The sequence below is a fragment of the Fukomys damarensis genome, unplaced genomic scaffold, assembly GCF_012274545.1.
Source record: "Fukomys damarensis isolate Sample0158 unplaced genomic scaffold, DMR_v1.0_HiC HiC_scaffold_16, whole genome shotgun sequence".
NCBI classification, from domain to species: Eukaryota; Metazoa; Chordata; class Mammalia; order Rodentia; family Bathyergidae; genus Fukomys; species Fukomys damarensis.
Genome location: NW_022900928.1, coordinates 9734668 through 9755594, shown reverse-complemented (window position 1 = coordinate 9755594; position 20927 = coordinate 9734668). Strand labels below are relative to the sequence as shown.

At 42.9% G+C, this 20927-nt stretch overlaps 1 protein-coding gene across 1 annotated transcript in view; it reads left to right on the top strand.

Moving 5' to 3' along the window:
- Positions 1-20927, top strand: part of Nell1 (neural EGFL like 1) — a 675311-nt gene that overhangs the window by 126760 nt on the left and 527624 nt on the right. The window contains exon 4 of the mRNA XM_033764069.1: positions 6794-6964. Coding sequence (XP_033619960.1) covers positions 6794-6964 — 171 coding nt within the window. The remainder of the gene's footprint in view (positions 1-6793; positions 6965-20927) is intronic.

Here is a 20927-nt window from a genome sequence, read left to right as displayed (position 1 = left end):
CCGTGTCCATGGTTACTTCCCAGTTGTCTTCCCTTCGCTTCATGTTCCTGTACTTCTCTTTAATGAGTCAAGGTAGTCTAATATTTTCTAGTTTGTTGACAATATCATCAGTAAAAGCTTCTTTTGTTTACAAGCCAGTTTAATGTTAGTCTGTGTGGGGATGGTGTCCCTGGTCCACGTGGCCAGTTACAGATCTAGACTTACTCTGTCCCATAACGCATGATCTGATAAGGACATACTGCACGGCAGGGGTGAGGCTTCCCTTGACTTTACTCCAGAGGCGGGGACCCATATTCCTCTGTTACTGCATCATGTGGTCCCTCCCAGATCCAAGGGGACCAGAAATAGAGTCTAATATGTACCAGGGAGAGAAAGATGGCATAGATATTAGCTATGTGTGTCACATCTGCCCTCTCTCCTCTCCCCTCCTTCAGCCTGCTAAAGATCCTGGAGTCTGAATGTTAACCAGAATCTCAGGGATTGAAACTAACTGGCCAACCAATCACTCAACTTCTCTTCAAATTTAACAGTTTGCAAAATAGGTAATGCATAGTAGGGATTTATACTGCAGCTGGATCTTCCAGATCTTCTACTCAATCTCTTAGAAGTATTTTTGGAAGTAAACCTATTTTTCCCAAATTAAATCTTTTTGGAAAACTCCAATCGATGCATCAGATGAAAATGAGGCTCCTGTGATTGAGAGGTAATAGCTCCATCTTTTCCCTCTGCCGTGGACCCTAAGTCTCTCTAAGATCCGAGGGTGTTGTGGGTCAGATTGAGTCATTTCATTTAGCAGATAAGAACCTGAGGCACACAGAGGCAGGAATATGATTTACCAAACATTATATGATGGTCTGTAGCAGTTTCAACACTACTGTTTATTTAAAACTTGTGTCATTGTGTCGTTTTTTTTTTTTAATGCACATCTTCTGTGAGAAAATCAGCCTGAGTTAGGACATTGTATACATGCCTGGGGCATTGGGCTTTTTTCTCTTCATTATTCCAGCATTGGACAAAAGGCCAGGAGAGGGAAAAGAGCTCCAGTGTGAGCAACTGCAGCATTTTTCTCTCCGGACGACAGGAGCCTGATGAACAGGGCTGGCACCTGCGCCTGAAGGTGAACGCCTAGGTGGCAAGGAGCATCATTAGTGCACTTGACCTCCGCTGCCCTCTGCTCCTGCTGTGGCCACACCATGTCCCCAGGGAGGAGCACAGTGTGGTGGGAAGAACTCAGGGGCTAGAATCAAGTGGACCTGGACTTGAACCTTGGGAGTTACGTGACTCCCTACGAGCCACTTCATCATTCGAAGTCACAGCTTTCCCATTTATAGCGTGAGTTTAATAGGGATTCCATCATTAAAACACGCGACACAGTGGGGAGTAAAGGACGCACTGGCTTTCGTGTCTGTGAGACCCAGGGACAGGTCATGGATCTGCCACCCAGGGCTGTACGAGCTCCAAACCTTAATTTCTTATCTGTAAAAAGAAGCAGCGGTTAAAAATATGGGCTTGGGTTACTGTATAGAGCATTGACCTTCGAGCCAGACTGGTCTTCTTCTACTTTTGTAGTTTAGGGCAAGATATTTAATCTTTCTGTATAAAATAGGCATATTAATAGTAATTTTGAAGGTCATTTTGAGGATTAAATCAGTAAATATTTGTAGAATAGTGCCCAGCTTACAAGTCAGTGCTATATAAGTTTTTTTTGTTTGTTTGTTTTTTGAAACAGGGTCTCACTGTGTAGCCCAGGTGGGTCTTGAACTCACAGCAATCCTCCTGCCTCAGCCTCCCAAGTGCTGGGATTACAGGCGTGTGCCATTACGCCCGGCATATAGAAGTATTTTTAAAGCGAATAATAAATAAATATCACTAGCTTGTGATAGGATTATTTTGACATGAAATATGAATTCTAAAGACATTTCTTCTAATGATTAAGTACTCAGTAAGTGTTAGTAATGATAGCTGTATTGTTTTTGTCATCACTGATATTGTCATTTAAAAAGATGGAGTTATCTTCTGTTGAGGTCATACACAATGCTGGGAAACTAATATTTTTTGTCATCTTTGGGATTTTTCTCCCTGACCAAGAATTCCAGCCAGAGGTAAACACTGGATAGGAGTGTGGCCTTCATTTCTAAGTCTATCCAGCCTTATTCTCCCACCAAGACTTCCACAAAGAAACTGTTTGTTCAGGGCCACAGCGGGGACACTACTGGAGTAGGTATAGCAGTAACTCTGGACTTCTTCTAAGTGCAGTGTATTTCTCTAGACAATAGATATCCTTATAGAGTAGCTAGAAAAGAGACCTTTATAATGAAACTTCTTGTCTTCACCAGTGAATTTGTACTGGTTAACGTTTAAAATTAACTTGTACTGTATTCATCCTTGTGTGCAGAAACTACACATTCATACAGTAATATCCACTTTGCCATTTTGAATATATCTATTTTTCATACTGTGTGATCAAAAACCACAGTGAATGTTTAAATTTTAAAAAAGTCATATAATAAGTTAATGTAACATATTGTTATCAATCTTCTTCAAGACACTCCTGCTTTGAACACATTTATCTTATCATTCTCCTTATCACCTCCTTCATGAATCCTTTTGAGATGTGATAAAAAATGCTCCAAATGCACTGTCGAGTGCCATCCAACAGAAGGGCGGGCTCATAAAAATGTCACACTGTGTCCTCAGGCAACTTTATCACCAGATGTGGCACCATTGGACCCCTGACTCTTCCCCAGAGTGAAAAGGACCATGCAAGGCAAGCGTTTGAATCAGTTTGGGACATCAAGACAGCCATGACAGTGCAGAAGACACACGTGAAAGAGCACCTCCAGGACTGCTTCAGAAAGTGGCAATAATGGTGGGATGAGCGTGTTCAAAGTGAGAGGAGCATTTTGAGGTGGATGAATGGTATTGTGTCTTTTAATGTAATAGAACTTTAAAAATGTAAGCATTGATTATATCTTACAGTCATATTCTACATATCATCTTATTATGAAATAAATGTAGTTCCTAATCTCTCTCTCTCCACACACACACACACACACACACACACACACACTTCAAAATGGGTTATATCATATCAATTCTGGAGAGTGATAAACATTTTAATAAAAATACCTGGTGTGATATTCATCTATCTATATTATTCAGAATTACTCTCCTGAATTTCATTTCTATGCATACCATGGAGTTCAGATAACCCTATGAGATTTAACTTCAGTTCACGGTAATACTGAGTTTACCTGGTACCCACAGGTGGACTTTAGGTGAGCTACCCATGTTCTTGAGTAGGGTCTGCCTTGTGCTTAAGCACAGGCGTTTGGGCCTTAAAGATTCGGTTCTGGAGACACCAGGAAAGATATGTCATCACAGCCGTGTGTGTGAAAGGACTTGGGCTTCTGTTGATGGGAAGTCTGTGTGAACAGTGGGAGGCAGCCATTGCCTGTGCATGGCCCAGAGCAAAGCAGGAGATAACGTCTCTGTACTTCGCATTAGTCCGCATCTGCACAGGTGCCTTTATTCCTAGATGCTTAACTGCAGTGGAAAATGAACGCATTGGACCGTGTGAAGAGCATGGTGACCAACATGCAGCAGAGTCTAGAAAGAGGACTTAGGTAGAATCCTTACCCAGGAGGGTTCATAGTATAGGTGGGGAAAAGGGGTATAAAGGAAGAACGTTTGGCCTGAAAAAGAAAAAAAAATTAGGAAGGAATATCATTGTTTTAAGTACTGTGATGTGAGCAGGCTTTCCTGGGAGCCAGAGCAGTTCTTTGGAACCACACTGAGGTCCGAAGCTAAGGGGAGAAGAGCTGCTGACAAATCGGCTCTCGTTTCATCACTCCGAGGCCTGCCCTCCCTTCCCTCTGCAGACTCCAGAGGTCAGAACAGTGAGGACTGCCAGGGCTGGCCTGCTCACCAGACAGTTGCTTACGGTCCCTTCCAGTCTCTTTCCTCTCCCTGCCAGCACCTCGTGGCTCCTAGTCGCACGCGTGTAGTGTCAGACTTCCGCTCCCTCCGTTGCAGCCAGCTGGCCAGAAAGTAAAGCAACACCTGGTGTACTCGCTGCAGCGCTTCTTAAACTTTAATGTGCATGTGAACCATGCGATCTGGCGTCTTGTGGAAATGCAGGTTCTGATTCAGGAAGTGTGGGCTGGGGCCAGGGAAGCTATCCAACGTACCCTTTTTCAAAAATACGTGGTCTTGAAGGTCTTGAATTTCACCCCAGCTGTTTGAGGTAGAGGACTTTAGGTGCTGTCTGAAACTGTCTCCGAAGATACAGGTGTTCACTTGTGTAACTCCGGGTCAGCTTTCTCTTCTCATAGCTGAGCACTCATGATTCCCACAAGGTAATCACTTACTCCAATGCTCTGTAAAGTGGTCTTTAAATGATGTATTTATAATACATTAAGACTTGCTCAATGAGGCCGTCGCCCCAGGAATACTGATTAAATCCTGTTAAATGTATTTACCGCCTTCTGTAATGATTGCATCGGCCGATTTTTATGAACATATCTAATTGTCATCGATTGGAGTTGGTTTACGGTCATGTCATCTCTCCCAGGAGTCACCTATTGGTCAAAATAAAGTAATTAAGAGATTTTTGCAACGTGTGGATCTTAGTAAAGCCTCCACTATAAGATCATGGTGCTTTTTGGTATGGGAGTCCAGGGATTTTGAGGCAAAGCACTTAATATCTCTGATCATGTGTGAACCTGTCAGTGAACTAGAAATAATAATGATATCCATTTAAACGTGAAATGAGAAGATGTTCATGAAAGCAGTTGTCGAGTGACATCCACTCGTTCGATCTCGTCTTCCCTTGCTCCCTCCTTCGTATCTCTTGGGCTACTTTCTGCTACTTAGGTGGGGAGGACACATTTTAGTGTCTTCTTCATTAGTCCTGAAACCTCTTAAGAGAGGGATCCGTATTTTAATACACTTTAATTCGTTCAGTATATGTTCAGTAAAGACATGCTGCATGAATTAACGAATGATCAGATAATCTCTAAGATTTTATCGACTTTTAAATGACCTGCTTGATTCCTCTCCTGTTTTAGTTGCTTAGATGAAATTGGAGAATTTCCTTGAGATAAATTTTAAGGAAGTTCTTCCTTTCTGATCTTATAAAATTGCATTTTATTAATTATTACTAATATGTATGCACCTGGGCCTGCAACCTGGCTGCTGCTGTATAAATCATCTCTGGTTTATGCCTGGTTCTTTGTACTGCTGTAAGAGTTGTGGGTCAGAGGCTGCTCTTGATTCTCTACTGCTGACTTGTGAGAGAAGAGCAAGAAATGTGCATTTGTTCTCAGTGGGCATGGGATTTGGGAGTCATGGATAACAGAGGCTGAGTTTCATGATATGTTCATGTTATCCTCATAGAAGATGCACTTTATATTTAGAGTAAATACAGTGTAACTGTTAGGGTCAGGCCCACTCAGTGGGTTGGAAGAGAGGTAGCAGGTCATTGTGTGGCTCCCTATCAGGTGAGTAGCTCTTGAGTTGTCCTAGGGACGCATTGCAGGAGGTTGGCATGGAGGTCATCCTTGCCATGACTGAGGGCACCCTCTGGGTTGGCAGCAGACTGCCTAAAACACAGACGATCACATTGAGATCTGCTTAAATTTGTCTTGGGTATGTTACCTGACCCTTGAATCTCAATTTCTTAATCATTAAAAAGGGATAATACTATCAATTTTGTAGGTTTTGTGGGCAGTAAATTAGCTGGTGTATGTGGCACACTAGTGCAATGCCCAGCAGCCAGGTCAGGCCTGATGTTGGTGACTGACAGTGACAGTGACACATCCCAGAAGAGAGGTGTTGGAGACGAAGTGCTGTTGTCACCCACGGAGGTGCCGGGTCTGGTGTCTGAAGCATGCCCCAAACTCACTTGCTGTACTTCTGGACTAAAGTGCCATTACCATAGTGGCGCTAAGAATTTCTCATGGATCTGGAAAACATGATAACAATCTTAGGAAAGAGAATCCAGTGGCACATTTTATTCTGTGATAATTAGATGTACCGGTTCGTATGTGAAACAGCGTCCACTTCTTCTCCTCTGCTCATCACTTAGGAATTGTCCAGTTAAAGGTCTTCCAGTTAAAGGTCTGTCCAGGCGAGGAGAGGAGGAGGAGGGTGAGGGGAAGTGGAGGGGGAGGAGGAGGAGGAAAAAGAAAGAGGAAGAAGAGGAGGGGGACCTAACTCATCGTTTTGCTCTTGCAGTGTATTTCAATCCCTGGTGTCTAATATGACTTTTATTGTTCATTAACTCTTGAAAAATTTAAAGTGACAGTTCTAAAAATAGACATCAATAAATCCTTTCCACTTGAATGGCCTTTCTTAGACAATAAGAGGAGGGTTCTGACCTATACTTTTTTTATTTTTTAATTTCTGGTACCTGGGATCGAACTCAGGACCTTGCACTTGCAAGGCAGGTGGCGGTGCACTGAGCTAAATCCCCAGCCTCTGACCTGTGCTTTTAAGTATGTAAAAAATGCTGCAGCAGGCTTTGCTAATTAGCTTGTGACTCTTTACCTCGTGGTGAGGCACCTGCCGATTTCGTTTCAGAGGCTTAAGCTTTTGCCATCAGGGCTCTAAGACAGTAGGTGAAGTGGGGTTCCCGTGCAGTAAAGGTAGAGTTGATCTCGAGTCAGTCATGGCTCTTTGTGTGGTGTTTGGCTGATTTTAGGTTCTGAGAAACCTGGTGAGGGGGTGGGGGCTGGTGATAGCCATGTGTCCCAGAGCTAAAATAAACCAATTTTTGTTCCTTTACACACAGCTACTTTGAGCTGGAGAGCAGTGGCCTGAGGGATGAGATCCGATATCACTACATGCACAGGGGGAGGCCCAGGACAGAGGCGCTTCCCTACCGGATGGCCGATGGGCAGTGGCACAAGGTCGCTCTGACAGTTAGCGCCTCTCACCTGCTGCTCCATGTGGACTGCAATAGGTAAGTCTTTGTCTTTCATCCTTAATGATTCTGCCCTTGAAATTAAGCAATGGGAAGGGGGAAAAAAATCAAACCCCTCCAAGACTTGCCAGGAAACAAAACTAAGGGACCTTAATTGTAATTTAACCTATTGAATGGGCCATTAGGCATGCTGAAATGACCAACCATAATACAGTAAGAAAACAGTTCATTAAGATGAAACTGTACCCTGTGATTAGGAACAAATGTACAAAAGGTTGATTGCAGATTGGGGAATATTAAGTGCACCTCAGTGTGCTCTAGGCCCTGGTTGAAATTCCGTGGAGCTGTGACTACAGTTAACTGTGATATATTGTTGTTGAGTTCGTTCCACTTGGAAGCGAATAAGCCAATCTCCCTTAGAATGAATCTGAGAAGCCTGTGCTATCGAAGCAGCTAATTCTATTTTACTTCATCAAGCACAACTTTGCTTAAATATCTTTTCCAAATGGAGCTTTCTTAAAGAGGCTGTTCTTCGACTTTTTTGGAATTGATGTCTTCTACGCCCTGCAGAGGAAAAGCCTTCCAGCTTGTTAGAGGGTGGCAGGACTCTCTGTGAGGCCAGTTTCCCTTGGAGGTTGTGGGTTATGGTGAGAAGCGGGTGTTGTCCCGTGTTTGGCAGTGACAGCTGAAGAGGGGAAAAGACCATTGGTTTTTATTGGGTCATTTATGGCTGGGCAGCTGGATGATGGCAGTCAAGGGAAATGTTGTGATCTCTCCAGAACCTTCTAAAAATCCTTATGGATAGTGATATGAGTCCAATTACGGAGAATGTTTTTATTTTTATTTTTTTGCATTCCAAGAAGTGTCCATGCATTATTAGCTTCATTAATGGTGCCATCAAGGTTAAAATGACTGTTTGAACGCAAGGCTTGCTTGTGAACCCAGGGAGTGGGATGGTAATGTTGGGGATCGTATCCCTTCCAGACCCATCAGGGAGAAGGGCGTTTGAAGATCAGTCATAGACTGTGCCTCTGATGGGGAGATTCTCAAACGTGCTTGTCATTCCAGCTCTACAGTCTCTTCTAGAAGACCTGGGAGAGCAGGAAATTAGTGTCAGATTCAAGGGAAGTTCTGCCATATTGAAGTGAGTCTTAATCCATTTTTGATGTGATCAATGTAAGTTGCTTGCTGGACTTCTGAATCATTTTAGATTTAACCAAATACAATATGTGTGCCTGAACAATTTCCATAGAATCTGCTGGCTTCTTTTTACCTTGTAGACCTGACCTGGGCAGCCTGCATAAAGCCACAGTGCTTGGCTCCTCCTTCTGGAGCTCATTGGCTGGTTTTCTACAACTAAGGATGTTTGCTAGGTAGCACTCTGGTTCCCCATGGCCTCCCACCCCTCGGCTGTCAAAGGAAGGGCACTGCTTGCCTTCCTAAACCATATGCCAGAAAGAGGCTTCAGACCCTTGAATTTAATAATTCTCGTCTGAAAAGTCCTGGAGATACTGCTCTTTTCTTGTGGTGCTTTTTCTCCCAAAAGTTTTATTATTTCTTGGTGGTGTTCTCTTTGGAGAAGAGAAAAAAAGAGAAGACAGAATCTGTCTCTGCTAAACTGGAGTTTTAAGCTCTTATATATTCTCTGCTTCCTGTGAAATATTCTCTTGTTAGCTGTGTACATTTAGGCAGGTTAATTTCTTTGCATCTCGGCTTCTTCATTGGTAAAACAGGAATACAGATATGAATGCGTAATTGCTAATACTAATTATGCACTACATAATTACAGTTTAGTCAACAACAGGAGGCGTATGAGACAGTCCCATTAGATATGTCACCTGGTGACATTGTAGCCATCTTAGTTTGTCTAAGTACCCACAGTGGTGAGATTACCTAATGGTGCGTTTATCAGCAGGTGTCCCCTTTGTTTTACCAAGGGGAATGTGAAGTGAGATATTCCTTGTGAAGTACTTGGTGCCTGACCTCTGGTGCTGAATGTATGTTTGTAGTGGTGGTTGTCCTTTAATCTGCACATCTCTGATGCCTCTGTGTCTTTGCCTCCAAACTGTTACCCCCTGCATGCCCTTCACAGTTACCAGGGAGGAGAATGGGAAAGGGGTGAGAGCTGCGGCTTTAGGGTCCATTTTAAAGGTGAACGGCGAGGATTCTCTGTGTCTCTTCTTCTCTTGACATTTTTCACTCTTTGGCTTAGGGCATGACATCTTTTGAGTAAAAGCTTGGGGTTGTGGGGGACATATGAAGTTGTTGCCAATTAATTATTCCAAGACTCAAAACACAAATAAGCTTTTTAGACAGGTCAGGAGATAAAAAGGCTAAAAGACTGAGCCACAGGAGAGAAAAAATTTTGACTTCTGTTTAGGAAAAGTCTAAAAACACAATTCCAAAATCTGACTATACATAAGAATTACCTGAGAAACTTTATAAAAATATGTACAGGCAAGCTCTGTCTCTGACCTTTGAGGGGTCAAATTCAGTGAAAGTGGAACCAGAGAAGCTATATGTTTATATTTTAATTTTAATTGACATTTATTCACATTTATGGAATATCTTATGGTAATTTAATACATCTCTACACAATTTGTAGTGATCAAATTAGAGGAATTAGTATTTACATCTCCTCCAATATTTAAATTTTTATATATTAAGAACCTTTATACTCTTCTAGTTGACTTCAAATATATACTAGTTGTTGTAGTCTATAGTTATCCAACTATAGAATCATGGAACTAATGCCTTCTAATTACTTCCATTTTGGTACTCATTATCTCAATATTTTCTATCTACCCCCAAATGCTTGACCATTATTCTATTCTTTTTCTCCAACGAGATCAACTTTCTGCATTTCCAAATGAGTGAGAGCATTCAGTATTTCTCTTGCCATGCCTGGCTTATTTCATTTAACATGATGTCTTGCAGTTCCCCTCCACTGTTTCAAAGGAAAGGATTTCATTTTTCATGGCTGAATACTACTCTACTGTGCATATATTTTTAGGAAGTTCACCTTGTAGTTTTCATGCAGGCAGGAGAGCCTCGATGCTTGATGCTGGATCACAAGATCCCGGTTTAGGTAGAGAGAACGGAGCTGGTGGGAGAAGCTGGGTTGCAACAAAAGCAAGTCCTGAAGCAGAGCCCTGGAAAGGTGGAAGAAAGGGTTAAGAAGAGGGCGAGGTCTAGTGCACAAAAGGAACTGATCTGCTTCACGAGTTTCTTCCTGGCAGCCCTAGCTGACATGAGAGCAGCAAAGCTCTATCCCATATACCAAGATGCTGGTCCCCCACTTCTCCAGGCTACCCTCACAAATCCTGAGGGGATTTTCCAAAGGCTTCTTTTTATTCTCTCAGTCATGTGTTTCGTACCTGGAGTTTTTTGTTTGTTTGTTTGTTTTGTTTTGTTTTTTTTGGTACGGGGATAGAACTCTGGATCTTGTGCTCGTAATGCAGTCGGTGGAGCCACTGAGCTAAATCCCCGTCCCCATACCTGGAGATTCTTGTTTTCAATCCTTCTCACCCTTAGAGTTATGTTCTTGTTTTACTCAAATGCCTACCCACTGTTCTGCTGACCAGGTTGCAAACGGATGATTGGTAACATCAAAGTGCTGGCAGTGCTTAGCTCCTTGCCGAGATCAAGTCATGTCATACCAGTGCTGGTACTTTTTCCTTTTTAAAATGAAGAAATCTAGCATTATATCATCTGTCTGAAGTCCTGCTGCTCATAAGTGACAGCTCTAGGATTTGAATCCATTGACTCATGGGTACCACTTGACTTCCAGGGCCTGCAGCTCTTTCATATTTTTTGTGCTGTCTGGAAAGGTGTGGGTTCCAATGAATGAATCCATTGTACTGGACCAGGAGAAGAGACCTACGTTTATGGAGCATGTCCTACAGGTTGAGTGATGGGCTAGGCTACTCATTCCTTAGGATAGGCAAATGGGGACAGTTTGATTAGACTCATTTTATGGATCTGTAAATGATTAGGCTCACAGAGGTATGTAGCTAAGTTTTAATCACATTATACAAGGAGCATCAAAACAGAACTTTGAGCCAAAGTACCTCCCAGACCTTAGTCCTACTACACTTCCATACTACCTCCATGGTGTGCTTATAGCATGCACTTCCCAAGACAAACTCACAAGCACACCAGGAACTCTTCCCAAGGGAGAGATGCTGTGGATCATCAGAAAGACACCTAAGAGCAGGAAGATGAGATTTCCCAGGCAGTTCTATTGCTCTGAAGAATTTTTGCGTGGCAGGAGTTTCCATCATTTTTTCATAAGGTTAGAATTGAGAAACAGCTTTTTCAGGCCTAATCGCACAACTTGTCCTGAGAAAAGCAACAGATATTTTAGTCAGTAGTTCAACACTTTCTGCTTGCTACTGGGACTTACACTTTTTTCCTTGCCTCAGCTGTTGAGCAGGATCTAGGTAGATGCTCTCAACGTACCGGTCACAGAGTACCTCAAGCTAGAAACATAAAAGAAAATATTCATTTGGTGGCCAGGCTGATTATCTCCATTGCCTTGGGTTTTTCTTTAGCTGCCTTTTATATTAATAGTTGCCAACAAAGGCCACGGTAAGGCCTGAACTAATCTCCTTTCCATTCTCTCTCTCTATTCTCAGCTCCCTTGGCAGGCTGTCCCCATTACTCAAAGGACAAAAGCCATCAACACCTGGGATTCACATAAGTGACCTTTCCTATTCACCACCAAGAGAAACAGATTTTCTTTCCTTTATTTGGTAACTTTTAATTTCCAATCAGCCCATCAATTAATTTACTGGACATATTATCTCTGCCAGGCTGTGCAGGATACAGAGGAATAAAAGAGTTCTGGCCACCAGGAAGATCGTGGCCTATTCACTTAGACATTTTAAATTCCTCTGAAACCTTCTCCAGCCCCATAATGGATGCTTTTCCTGGGACATCAGAGAAAGCCTGGACTGAAAGCCCCTGAGCAGGCTGATTTGACAGCTGGTAAGTGCAACTGAACACTGGAGAGATCTGGAAATGTTTGCTTCCAGCATCTTGGGCTCAAAGTGACAATGGAGCTGAGCACCTCAGCAGCCAAGAGCTGGGCTTCATGGTGTTTCCCACTCAAACTGCACATTCCCCAGCCTTTACCCAGCACCGCCTGCAACATGTAAGCTTCCTCACTCCAAATTTGATGCCTCACAGCTGGAAAAATTATCTCCTGAGCACAGCCTGTCACATTTAAGCAGAGTTATGAACTCTTATTTCATTTGTTAAGAGTTGTACAAGTGTTCATGGCATGTGTGCGTGCACACGTGCACACACACACACACATACACACACACACACCCTGAAGCTCTGTCAGCCTGACCAGGTGTCAGTCTAGTGATGATAGCCTGGACAATAAACATATTTATATCTCTGTTTTAACACTTGTTTTTTATTAACTATCAGCTCATCTAATTTTTGTATTCAGCTGATCCTGAAGAAAATACAGAATCAGAAACAGCCCTTAAATCACAGAACAAGTCAGTCCTTCAAGTTCCTGTGTAATATTTCAGAGTACTTTCAGGGTACAAGCATCTGTTTATCTATGTTGATATCTTATAGTGAAATATGTTGATATTGCATCTTCCTCCCAGAGAGCTAAAGTATTTACAAACATCATCTTGTTAAACCTCATACTCCTTAAGTAGTTAAGCCATCTGTATAAGGCGCTACATTGGTTTTATGCAAATATTGCTACAGCAGGCAGGGTAAAATTAAGAGATGACTATCAGGAAGCCATGGTTTCCAGAGAGCAGGCCCAGGCCCTCAATCTGCTAGCTCCTTGATTGGCGTAGTCTTCACTTTGGAAACAGAAATGTGTGCCACAACATGTGCCCCGTGGCCAACTAACATAACAGCTCCAGATCCTCTTGTCTGCGAAGAGATGATCAGCAAGGTAGGGAGACAGGACTGAAGTAACAGTGCCAGCCACTGTACAAGCAGTGCCATGAGGGAGGGCATGATAGACGGTTGTTGTATTCCTGGAGGAGACAGTCAGATCTGGGGGTTCACAGCAAGTAGCATTCCCAGAGATGTGGAGTGGCCTCTCAATTACTTACCATCTCAGATACAAGTGCATGGCAATTTCTGCAGTTTTACAACTTTGCCGTTATGTGTCTTGCCAGTCACATGAGAGGTGCAGTTGGAACAAAGCTTATGTTGTAGATGTTGCAGAGCTGATCGATCATAATCTGGAGAGGGCAGAGTGTTTGTGGATGAATAGTTCCTAGTTGGCAGGGAGGGAAGTCCGGCAGGGAGAGCAAGAAGGAAGCATGGGAGAGAAAAGGGAAGTGAAGGAGGAGTCTTCCATGTTCCGTATTCCAGGCACAAGAGTTCTGTGGCTTAACCTCGACTGAAACCAATCTAGATTCTTGTCCCAGTGTTGCCATTTATACAATGTGCATTTTTATGATGTAGGCTTATGAAAGGCAATCTGTCTTAGTTTTAAAAATTTATTTATTTATTCATTCATTCATTCATATGCCAAGAACAATGAATGCTTACATTTATAATGAGTAATAGTGACTTTTCTACCAGAAGGTTGTAGGAATGTAGCTACAGGGTCATGTCAAACCTCCTGAAAGTTTCACACTCTGTATAATTATGTCACATCATTGAGGTCTGTAGACATGCACCATCATACAAAGATCTTAAAGAACTCTTCTGGAGACAAGTGCAATTTAGTCAGATCTTAACCTCTGTAGAAGCAGTGGCTTATGCCCTGTGGATTAAAGACCTTGTGTGCAGTGTGGACCCCTCGATGCAGCAATTTTGAAGCCAGCCAGGTCCTTGAAGCTTTCCTGAATGCTGGGACCTAGCCAGGATTCTCCAAGAGTTGGTGGTGGTCTCCTGGTCTGTAGTGCAATACAGTGGTGCCTGGTCGTACACCAACAGCATCGCTTTGAAAATAGGTCGGGGAGGCAAAATGGGAAAGGGAATTCTTTGGTTCGTCGTGGTAGTGCTTTGAGAATGTGGCATGGCTTCTTCCCTTCCTTATTCTTGTGTGCGGATGTGGGGAGTGCTCAGGAATGTGTTCACCTAGTTCCAGCGCGTGAATCCAAAGTATGAAGGCTTTTAGGAAAGGGTTTGAAGTCTTAGCAAATGAGGGAGCTCATTTGTTACAATTTCCGGGACCTCTTACAAGTTCACATGGATGATCAGGATAGTATTTCCGTTTCCTTCTCTGCTTTGAAAATCTGACCTTTTAACCCGGATATATTGTTAAATATGTATGACTCCAGGCAAAATACTTGTGGTTGCCCAGCGTTAGTTTTCTCAGTATACAACAGGGGGCAGAGCTGGATGACTTTTAAGTCTCCTTCCAACTTTGGCCTTCGGGGCATCTCTGATCCTCTCTCATCATAGTGCCTATTCCCAAGCGTGGGTCTTCCCATTCAGGACCCCAGAAAGCCACCCAGCCTGCCCTCCTCTCCGCCACTTCTGTGGTAAAACGGGGGTGGGGTTTGCAATCCTCTGAATTTATATGTTCGTTGGTAGGCAGCGTGTGGCTGATGAGCAAAGACCAGAACTTACTTTCCCTAGTTGCTCTCTTTCTTAAATCACTTGACTTCCTTGTCCAACTAAATGCCGAATATGCATTTTTGCCTGCTTAAGGGATATTCGCTTCTCATTTTCTCCACCTTGTGCCCTTTCTCTCTTCCAGAGTGTGCTTTGCCAGACATCTGACAGTGCACAGCTCCCGAGGTAGGGTGGAGCTTGCCCTGGTCACGGAGGCCTTGGTAGCTTGGTGACCTACAAGATGGGGTGGTGTACACAGCAAGCAGATGATGGGTAGTTGTGCTGTTCAAAGATGCTGAAAGAGCAAAGCTCTCTGAGGTTGCTGAGTTACAGAGATCTGAATGATATTGAAAGTGAATGTAAAGGTGTCGGTGGCTAACGTGGTACATTCAAAGTCGCAGATTCTTTGGCGAAATAGAGACTGGTTGTTAAGTGTTGAGGCAGCTTTGCCTCTGTAGTGTTGGATGTGTCGTGATGATGGGGGGTGGCTATGCTTCCACCTGTGCTTTGCACCCTGGGGCTTATCTATTTCAACCTCATTAAGTGGATTCTATGTTTAACTTTGCCCTGTGTTCTGTTGACACCAGTAGCTGACCTATTTCTAATTTTGTCTTTTCAAGAACTTTCATCCTTTTCTCTTGATCCCTGGTGGGTTTAAATACACCTTTAGTTAACTGTGGTCTCAATGGCAGAGACAGGTAGGGGGTAGAAGGATTAATTGAAGCGGATGATAGGAGTAACTTCATTTCCTCCCCATCACTCTGCATTTCTGGGTTTTCAAAGTTGCAGCGAAAAGGATTTAAAAAAAAAATGCTACAACAGAATCTGTCCTCTGATGGTTCTTTGGCAAAGACCACCGGTAAATTGGCAAGAAGGTGTTTTAGTACATACATGAGGCCCAAGATGTGTTGGACTAGAGAGAAAAATAGGACTTCATTTGTAATTCATAGCGATTTCATAGAAAGGCCTTCAGACACATCTTGTGTTGTCACTGTGTTATACAGATATGGGTCTCCACAGTGTGAACGAAGGGGAAATAATCTGTTAGAGAAATAAATGTTTTCTGATAGAAAAAAACTGATGCTTGCATCTTTATTGCTCTAACTTCACAGTCGGCTTTTGATGGATATACTTGGTTATTTTTTCCAAAAGGAAAGCAAGCAGAGGAAATGAAATTTCAAGCCAGAACAATACATGAGATGGAACCCTATGTGAAAAATATATACATTTGCACATCTGTTGTCACTGTTCCTTTTATGTTTCACTGGTTGGAAAAGAGCATCGGGAAATAAAAAAGACATGAGCCATGAGGACTTTTTAAATGAAAAAAATTCCAGTGGCTGTGTTAGTTTTCGAGCTAGAGCAAGGGGTGCTGATACTGTCTTTGGAAAGAACTGATTTTCTACACCACCACTGTAAAAAATTAGTCTATCTCCCAGGAAGCTTTAATTAAACTAATGTTATAAATAATAGCAGCTAGAACTGTTGGGTACCAGGAAGTAGATTTACAGCAGTGTGTACTCAACGGTTCTTCAAGGGAGTGTTAAGAGCAGAGTGTGTGGATGAGGAGGCGTGGAAGGAAACAGGTCTGTGTGCTGTTTTCCTGCCCTGCCCTCACCTTCAGTTGGCTTCTGTCCCCCAGTTCACCCTTTTAAACTTCCGGTGAATGTTTCTCCCAGCAGAGGTTGCAGAGCTACTGAACCAGGTAGTTCATGTGCCTGGACCTGCAGCAAGGGGTTTTCCTTGGCAATTAGAGTGGAAATAATTTCTTTTTCCCCTTGAAGGCCTGGTGTGGTGCTGTCTCTAACTTCCTCAGGAATGTCACGTCAAATCCCTACTCATTAGTGCCCATTAGCCTGAGGGTATCACTTTCCTGACAGCAAATCTCACACATATGTACTTAGAGGCTTCAGGTTGGGGCCATCCGCTGGCTTCTTGGGGACAACCTGGATGCTGTATCGCCCCGAATGGAATTTTATTTCCACTGGAGGTAAACAGCCCCAGGCTGTGATTAATCCTGGTATTTTCACTGTGAAGCCCTTGACTTAGTCACTCAGTGCACTTCTACTAATGCCTGCTTTCCAGGTCTGAGGCTGTCTTTGGCTGAAGGAAAAACGGAGGAAAGGACTGGGGAAATGCATAATTCAAGTTTCTTGAATTATTTGACATTTTAGCCTCAGAGGCTTGATGCCATGCTGGGAGAAACTCAGACTTTTTGCTCAGTCATTACGAAGTTGAGGTTAGTGTTTTATATTTCTTTAGAGATGGTTCCTGTATCCACTTGATCTTCATTATATCTTGGGGAGATGGGTGTTCTTTCATCTGTGGGGACTTGTGCAATGCTGAGAAGAGAACTGAGTTTTTCTGAGCACACAGAGCCAGAGTCCAGGGGTCTTTTCTCACTCTTCTTTGGCCGGGGTGATCATTTTCTACCCCTTCTCTCCCACTGCTCCACCTGTATCACTCCAGAGAGTTAAGCAGCTTTCTCTAGATATGATAGCGAGTCTCTTAGAGACCAGTGCCCACACTGCATCCCCAAACCCTCTTATTTATCACAGAGTGCCAGCACTGCAGTTAACCCGAATACTGAAGTTTTAGTTTAGAAAAATCGACTCATACATTAACATCTTTCATCCTAAAAGAAAAACAAGTGGCATATGTGCCATAGGCTCATCACCGTTGCTCTAGATAAACACTCAGTACTTGGGTTTCCTCTTCACCCTGTTCTTCTTCCTTCCCCTCTTCCTCTTCCTCCTCATCTTCCTCTTCCTGTTCTGGTAAGACTACACTTCCGAGTTCTCATGGGAGAAGCACAAGGTATCCCACTTATCAGTGGAGAAAAACAAACCAAGAGACAAATTTCATACGTTAGTTTTTGCATCTAGGGGAGTGGGCCATCTCACAAGATCACTTTCTAGTTGGGCCAAGATCTACCCTGTTAAAAATTCCACCCACTGGGCCAGGGATTTAGCTCAGTGGTTCTGCCGCCTGCCTCGCAAGCACAAGGTCCTGAGTTTGATCTCTGACAAGCCCCCCCAAAAAAAAATTCCAACTATTGCTGATCAGAAGACTCTAGATGTGGTATTGTTTTTAGATTTAATGAGTGCTTTTCTCCTGGATCTTGGAGTGCTGAGAGGCTCATGGCTTCAATACCACAGAGATGTAGCCCTTTGTCCTTACATGATTTGTATTCCTTGCATGTGCCTCCGTGCTCTGTGTAATGGCCAAGGACCTAATCTTAAATCATGATTGACTGCAAATGAGCCATTCGGCCATTTCTACAAATGTGGAATAGATGCATTGCCCTGGTCTCCAGTGTTACATATGTGGTTTTACACCATTCCAATATCAATTTTGATATTCACTGCTTCAAGGTGATAAACTGTCTGTATTCTTAAGGTGACTTTGTAATCACAAGGTCTTATTAAAAGTGGCTGGCAGTGAAATAAAAAGGCTGGGCAGTGGAAGACCCTTACTTAGGAAGACATTTTTCCTGATTGCTTCTTTTATTGGTATCTAATTATGTATGTCCTAGGGCCTGCAGGAGCTAATGTAGGAGATAGGTGAGCACATTGAATTCTGTGCACTTTTCAGGGATGCAATTTTGATGATCATTAGAGTGATGTACAAGACTTCACCCTGCACACCTGCTCACTGTAGTTCTTTCTCACTCTAGCAAACAATTACATCCAATTAATATCATGCTGTAAGTTTTACGATGAATGTGCCAATCCTTCTATAGCTTACACAAAGTCTGTATAGTTTAGCCTGTGTTTCTTCAGTTATGCCTTGTACTGATTTTTTCTTCCTCTGACCCAGTTTTCTTTTAGCTCTTTAAATGTACTCACCACTGGATCTTTGCATATGCCATTTCTAGAATGCCAAGTTCATTCCTACTCACCCTTAACTTTCAGGTCTTATATTTTACATTTTCCCTATTAACTAGGGTTCAGTTTTCTACTGAGTAGTTTCTGATTACTTGCCTGATGTCTGCCTTTCCCACAGGCCGTAGCACTCCGAGTGCTCTCTGTTGTGCCACCAAGTGTCACACACCTGCTACATAGCAGATAGCTGCCATATTCACAAATATCAAAAGGGATGAATAATAAAGACCCACTCTAGAGTCTGCATTCTGGGTTTCTGGTCTCTGCTGTTAGTTTTCTAGGTGGTTCTGTTTGTTAAATGTTTTTCCTTTGCTTCAGTCTCCTTATTTGTACAAAGTAGACATCCTTTCTACCCTGTTTACTGGTACGAGGTTGTTGTGAAGATCAAATGAGAACCTGCATGTGTGTGTGTGTTGTAAATCACAGGGTGCTTTGTAAGTAGCACAGAGTAGGGTGAAATGAAGTAATCCTAGCATTTCTTCCTTAAACTTTTGGGAATTTTTCTCTTCTGGAGAAAGGCGCTTAATTTATAGACGGTGTTTGTTGCTTTGCTGGTCTGATTCACAGCACAGAGTGACCTATGGCCTGCTCTCAAGTTGAATTTACATGTGGCCTGTGTCAGCAGGAGCTCTGGCAGGCGTGAAGGAGAGGAAGAGAAGGTAATTTACAGATCAGGCTCCAGCATATACTGATCATAGGTGAGATGAAAGGGACACATACCCGCCTTCCGAAGAGCAAACACAGCCGTAGACAGGTGTTTTGCCTGTGTGGGGGATTCATCACCATGATAAAATCCTGACAGTCTATTTCTTAAAACTGCATTTGAGGCCTGTAGGCGAGGATTTCCATCCAGCCTGTTAGAGTAAGCCTTCTTGGCATAGTTCCATGACTGTGCCTTGCAGTTTTGGTGAATAGCATGATTGTGAAGCTCAACGGATTTTTTTCTTCAATTAAAAAAAAATATAAAATGTGCATGGTTTTGAAAACGATCACCTTGTCTTTAATCCCACCCTACAGAGATGGTCATTATTAACAGTTTTATTGCTATTCTTGAGACTTTCCTTTGAATATGCAAACATGTTCTTTGAATAGTGAAATAGCATCAGACATATTGTTCATCTGCTTGCTCTTTCCTTTAACAGAACATAAGCTCTTGCTTTGCTGCAGGAACACGTTCAGGAGGAATGAGGTCTGCTCTGTTTCCCACAGGGCAATCTGGGCACTTTGTCACTTGGTGGTGTGTGTAGCAGCACTCACCTGCGAGCTCCTAGCTCCCTGCTCTGGGCTGGTACATCAGTCTTGCCTGTCACAACAGCGACTGTGGAAACAGGGCAGTGAGCCAGGAGCCCTGCTCTTGGATCAGGATGTCCTATTTCAGCTGTGTGGCAGGTGAGAGTGGCAATTAGCCTACACTCAGGTGGGAGTGACAAAATTGAAATGGGTGGTGAGGAAGGTCGGGCGCTTTGAGCAGGGGTGGAATGCTAGAGCTTATTCTTTTGGCTGTCATGGTACTGGTGCTACCTAAGGTCAGACATCAGGAGAGCACAGGAGAGAAAGTGTCCTTTACTTTAGTGGTTAAGAGCAGGAGCTTTTGGACTTGGACAGAAGGCTCTGCCATGAGCTATGTGAACCCTACCTTTTTTATAGTTCATTTTATGTAATTAGTACATGTTTGTAATTCATGCAGTTTACACTATCTTGGGGAGTGACTACACGTACAATTTACAGCTTGGTTTTTAAAAACCCCCTTCCCCTTCCCTCCTCATAACTCTGGTTCCCCAGTCACCTTTTCCGTACTTGTTGGTACTGTTTGCTTTAGCATGAGTTATGGCTTATAATGTTTCCACTGATTAGGGTTAATAGGTTCTTGTACCTACACTTGATCTTAGCCAAAAGGCGGAGAAGTGATGGGTTCTTGTACGTGACATATCCGTATTCTTGTCATTTCCCCTCCACTTCCCCCTTCCCTTTCTGCTTGTTCCCTTGGACCCTTTTCCTATTAGACGAGATCTGTCCCTTCTTTTCTTTCTATTCATCTTTTATCCTTTTCTTTGTACTTTGCCTCACTCAAATAAGGGGTGCCATAAAGTATTCAAACTTATGTCTCTGATTAACTTTATTCAACATTGGGTTTTCAGGATGCATTCATTTTCCTATAAATGCTTCAGATTTGTCCTTCTTTATAGCTGAGTAGTATTCCATTGTATACAGATACCACATTTTGTTTATCTGATTGTCTTTTGGTGGGTATACAGGCTGCTTTCAGGATTAGCTATTATGAACTGTGCTGCTGTAGTAAACATTGGTATGCAAGTACCAGTGCAGTATGATGACTTCAGCTCTTGGGGGGAAGATACCTAGCAGGGGGATAGCTGGGCTGTATGGAATTTCTAGTTTCAATTCCTTGAGAAATCTCCATTCTGATTTCCATAATGGTTGTCCTAGTTTGCATTCCCATCAGCAGTGTAGGAGAGTTCATTTTTTGCCATAGCCATGTCATCGATGGATTTCTTAGTGATTGCCCTTCTTTCCTAAGTAACATGGATTCTTAGTGTTTTTTTTTTTTT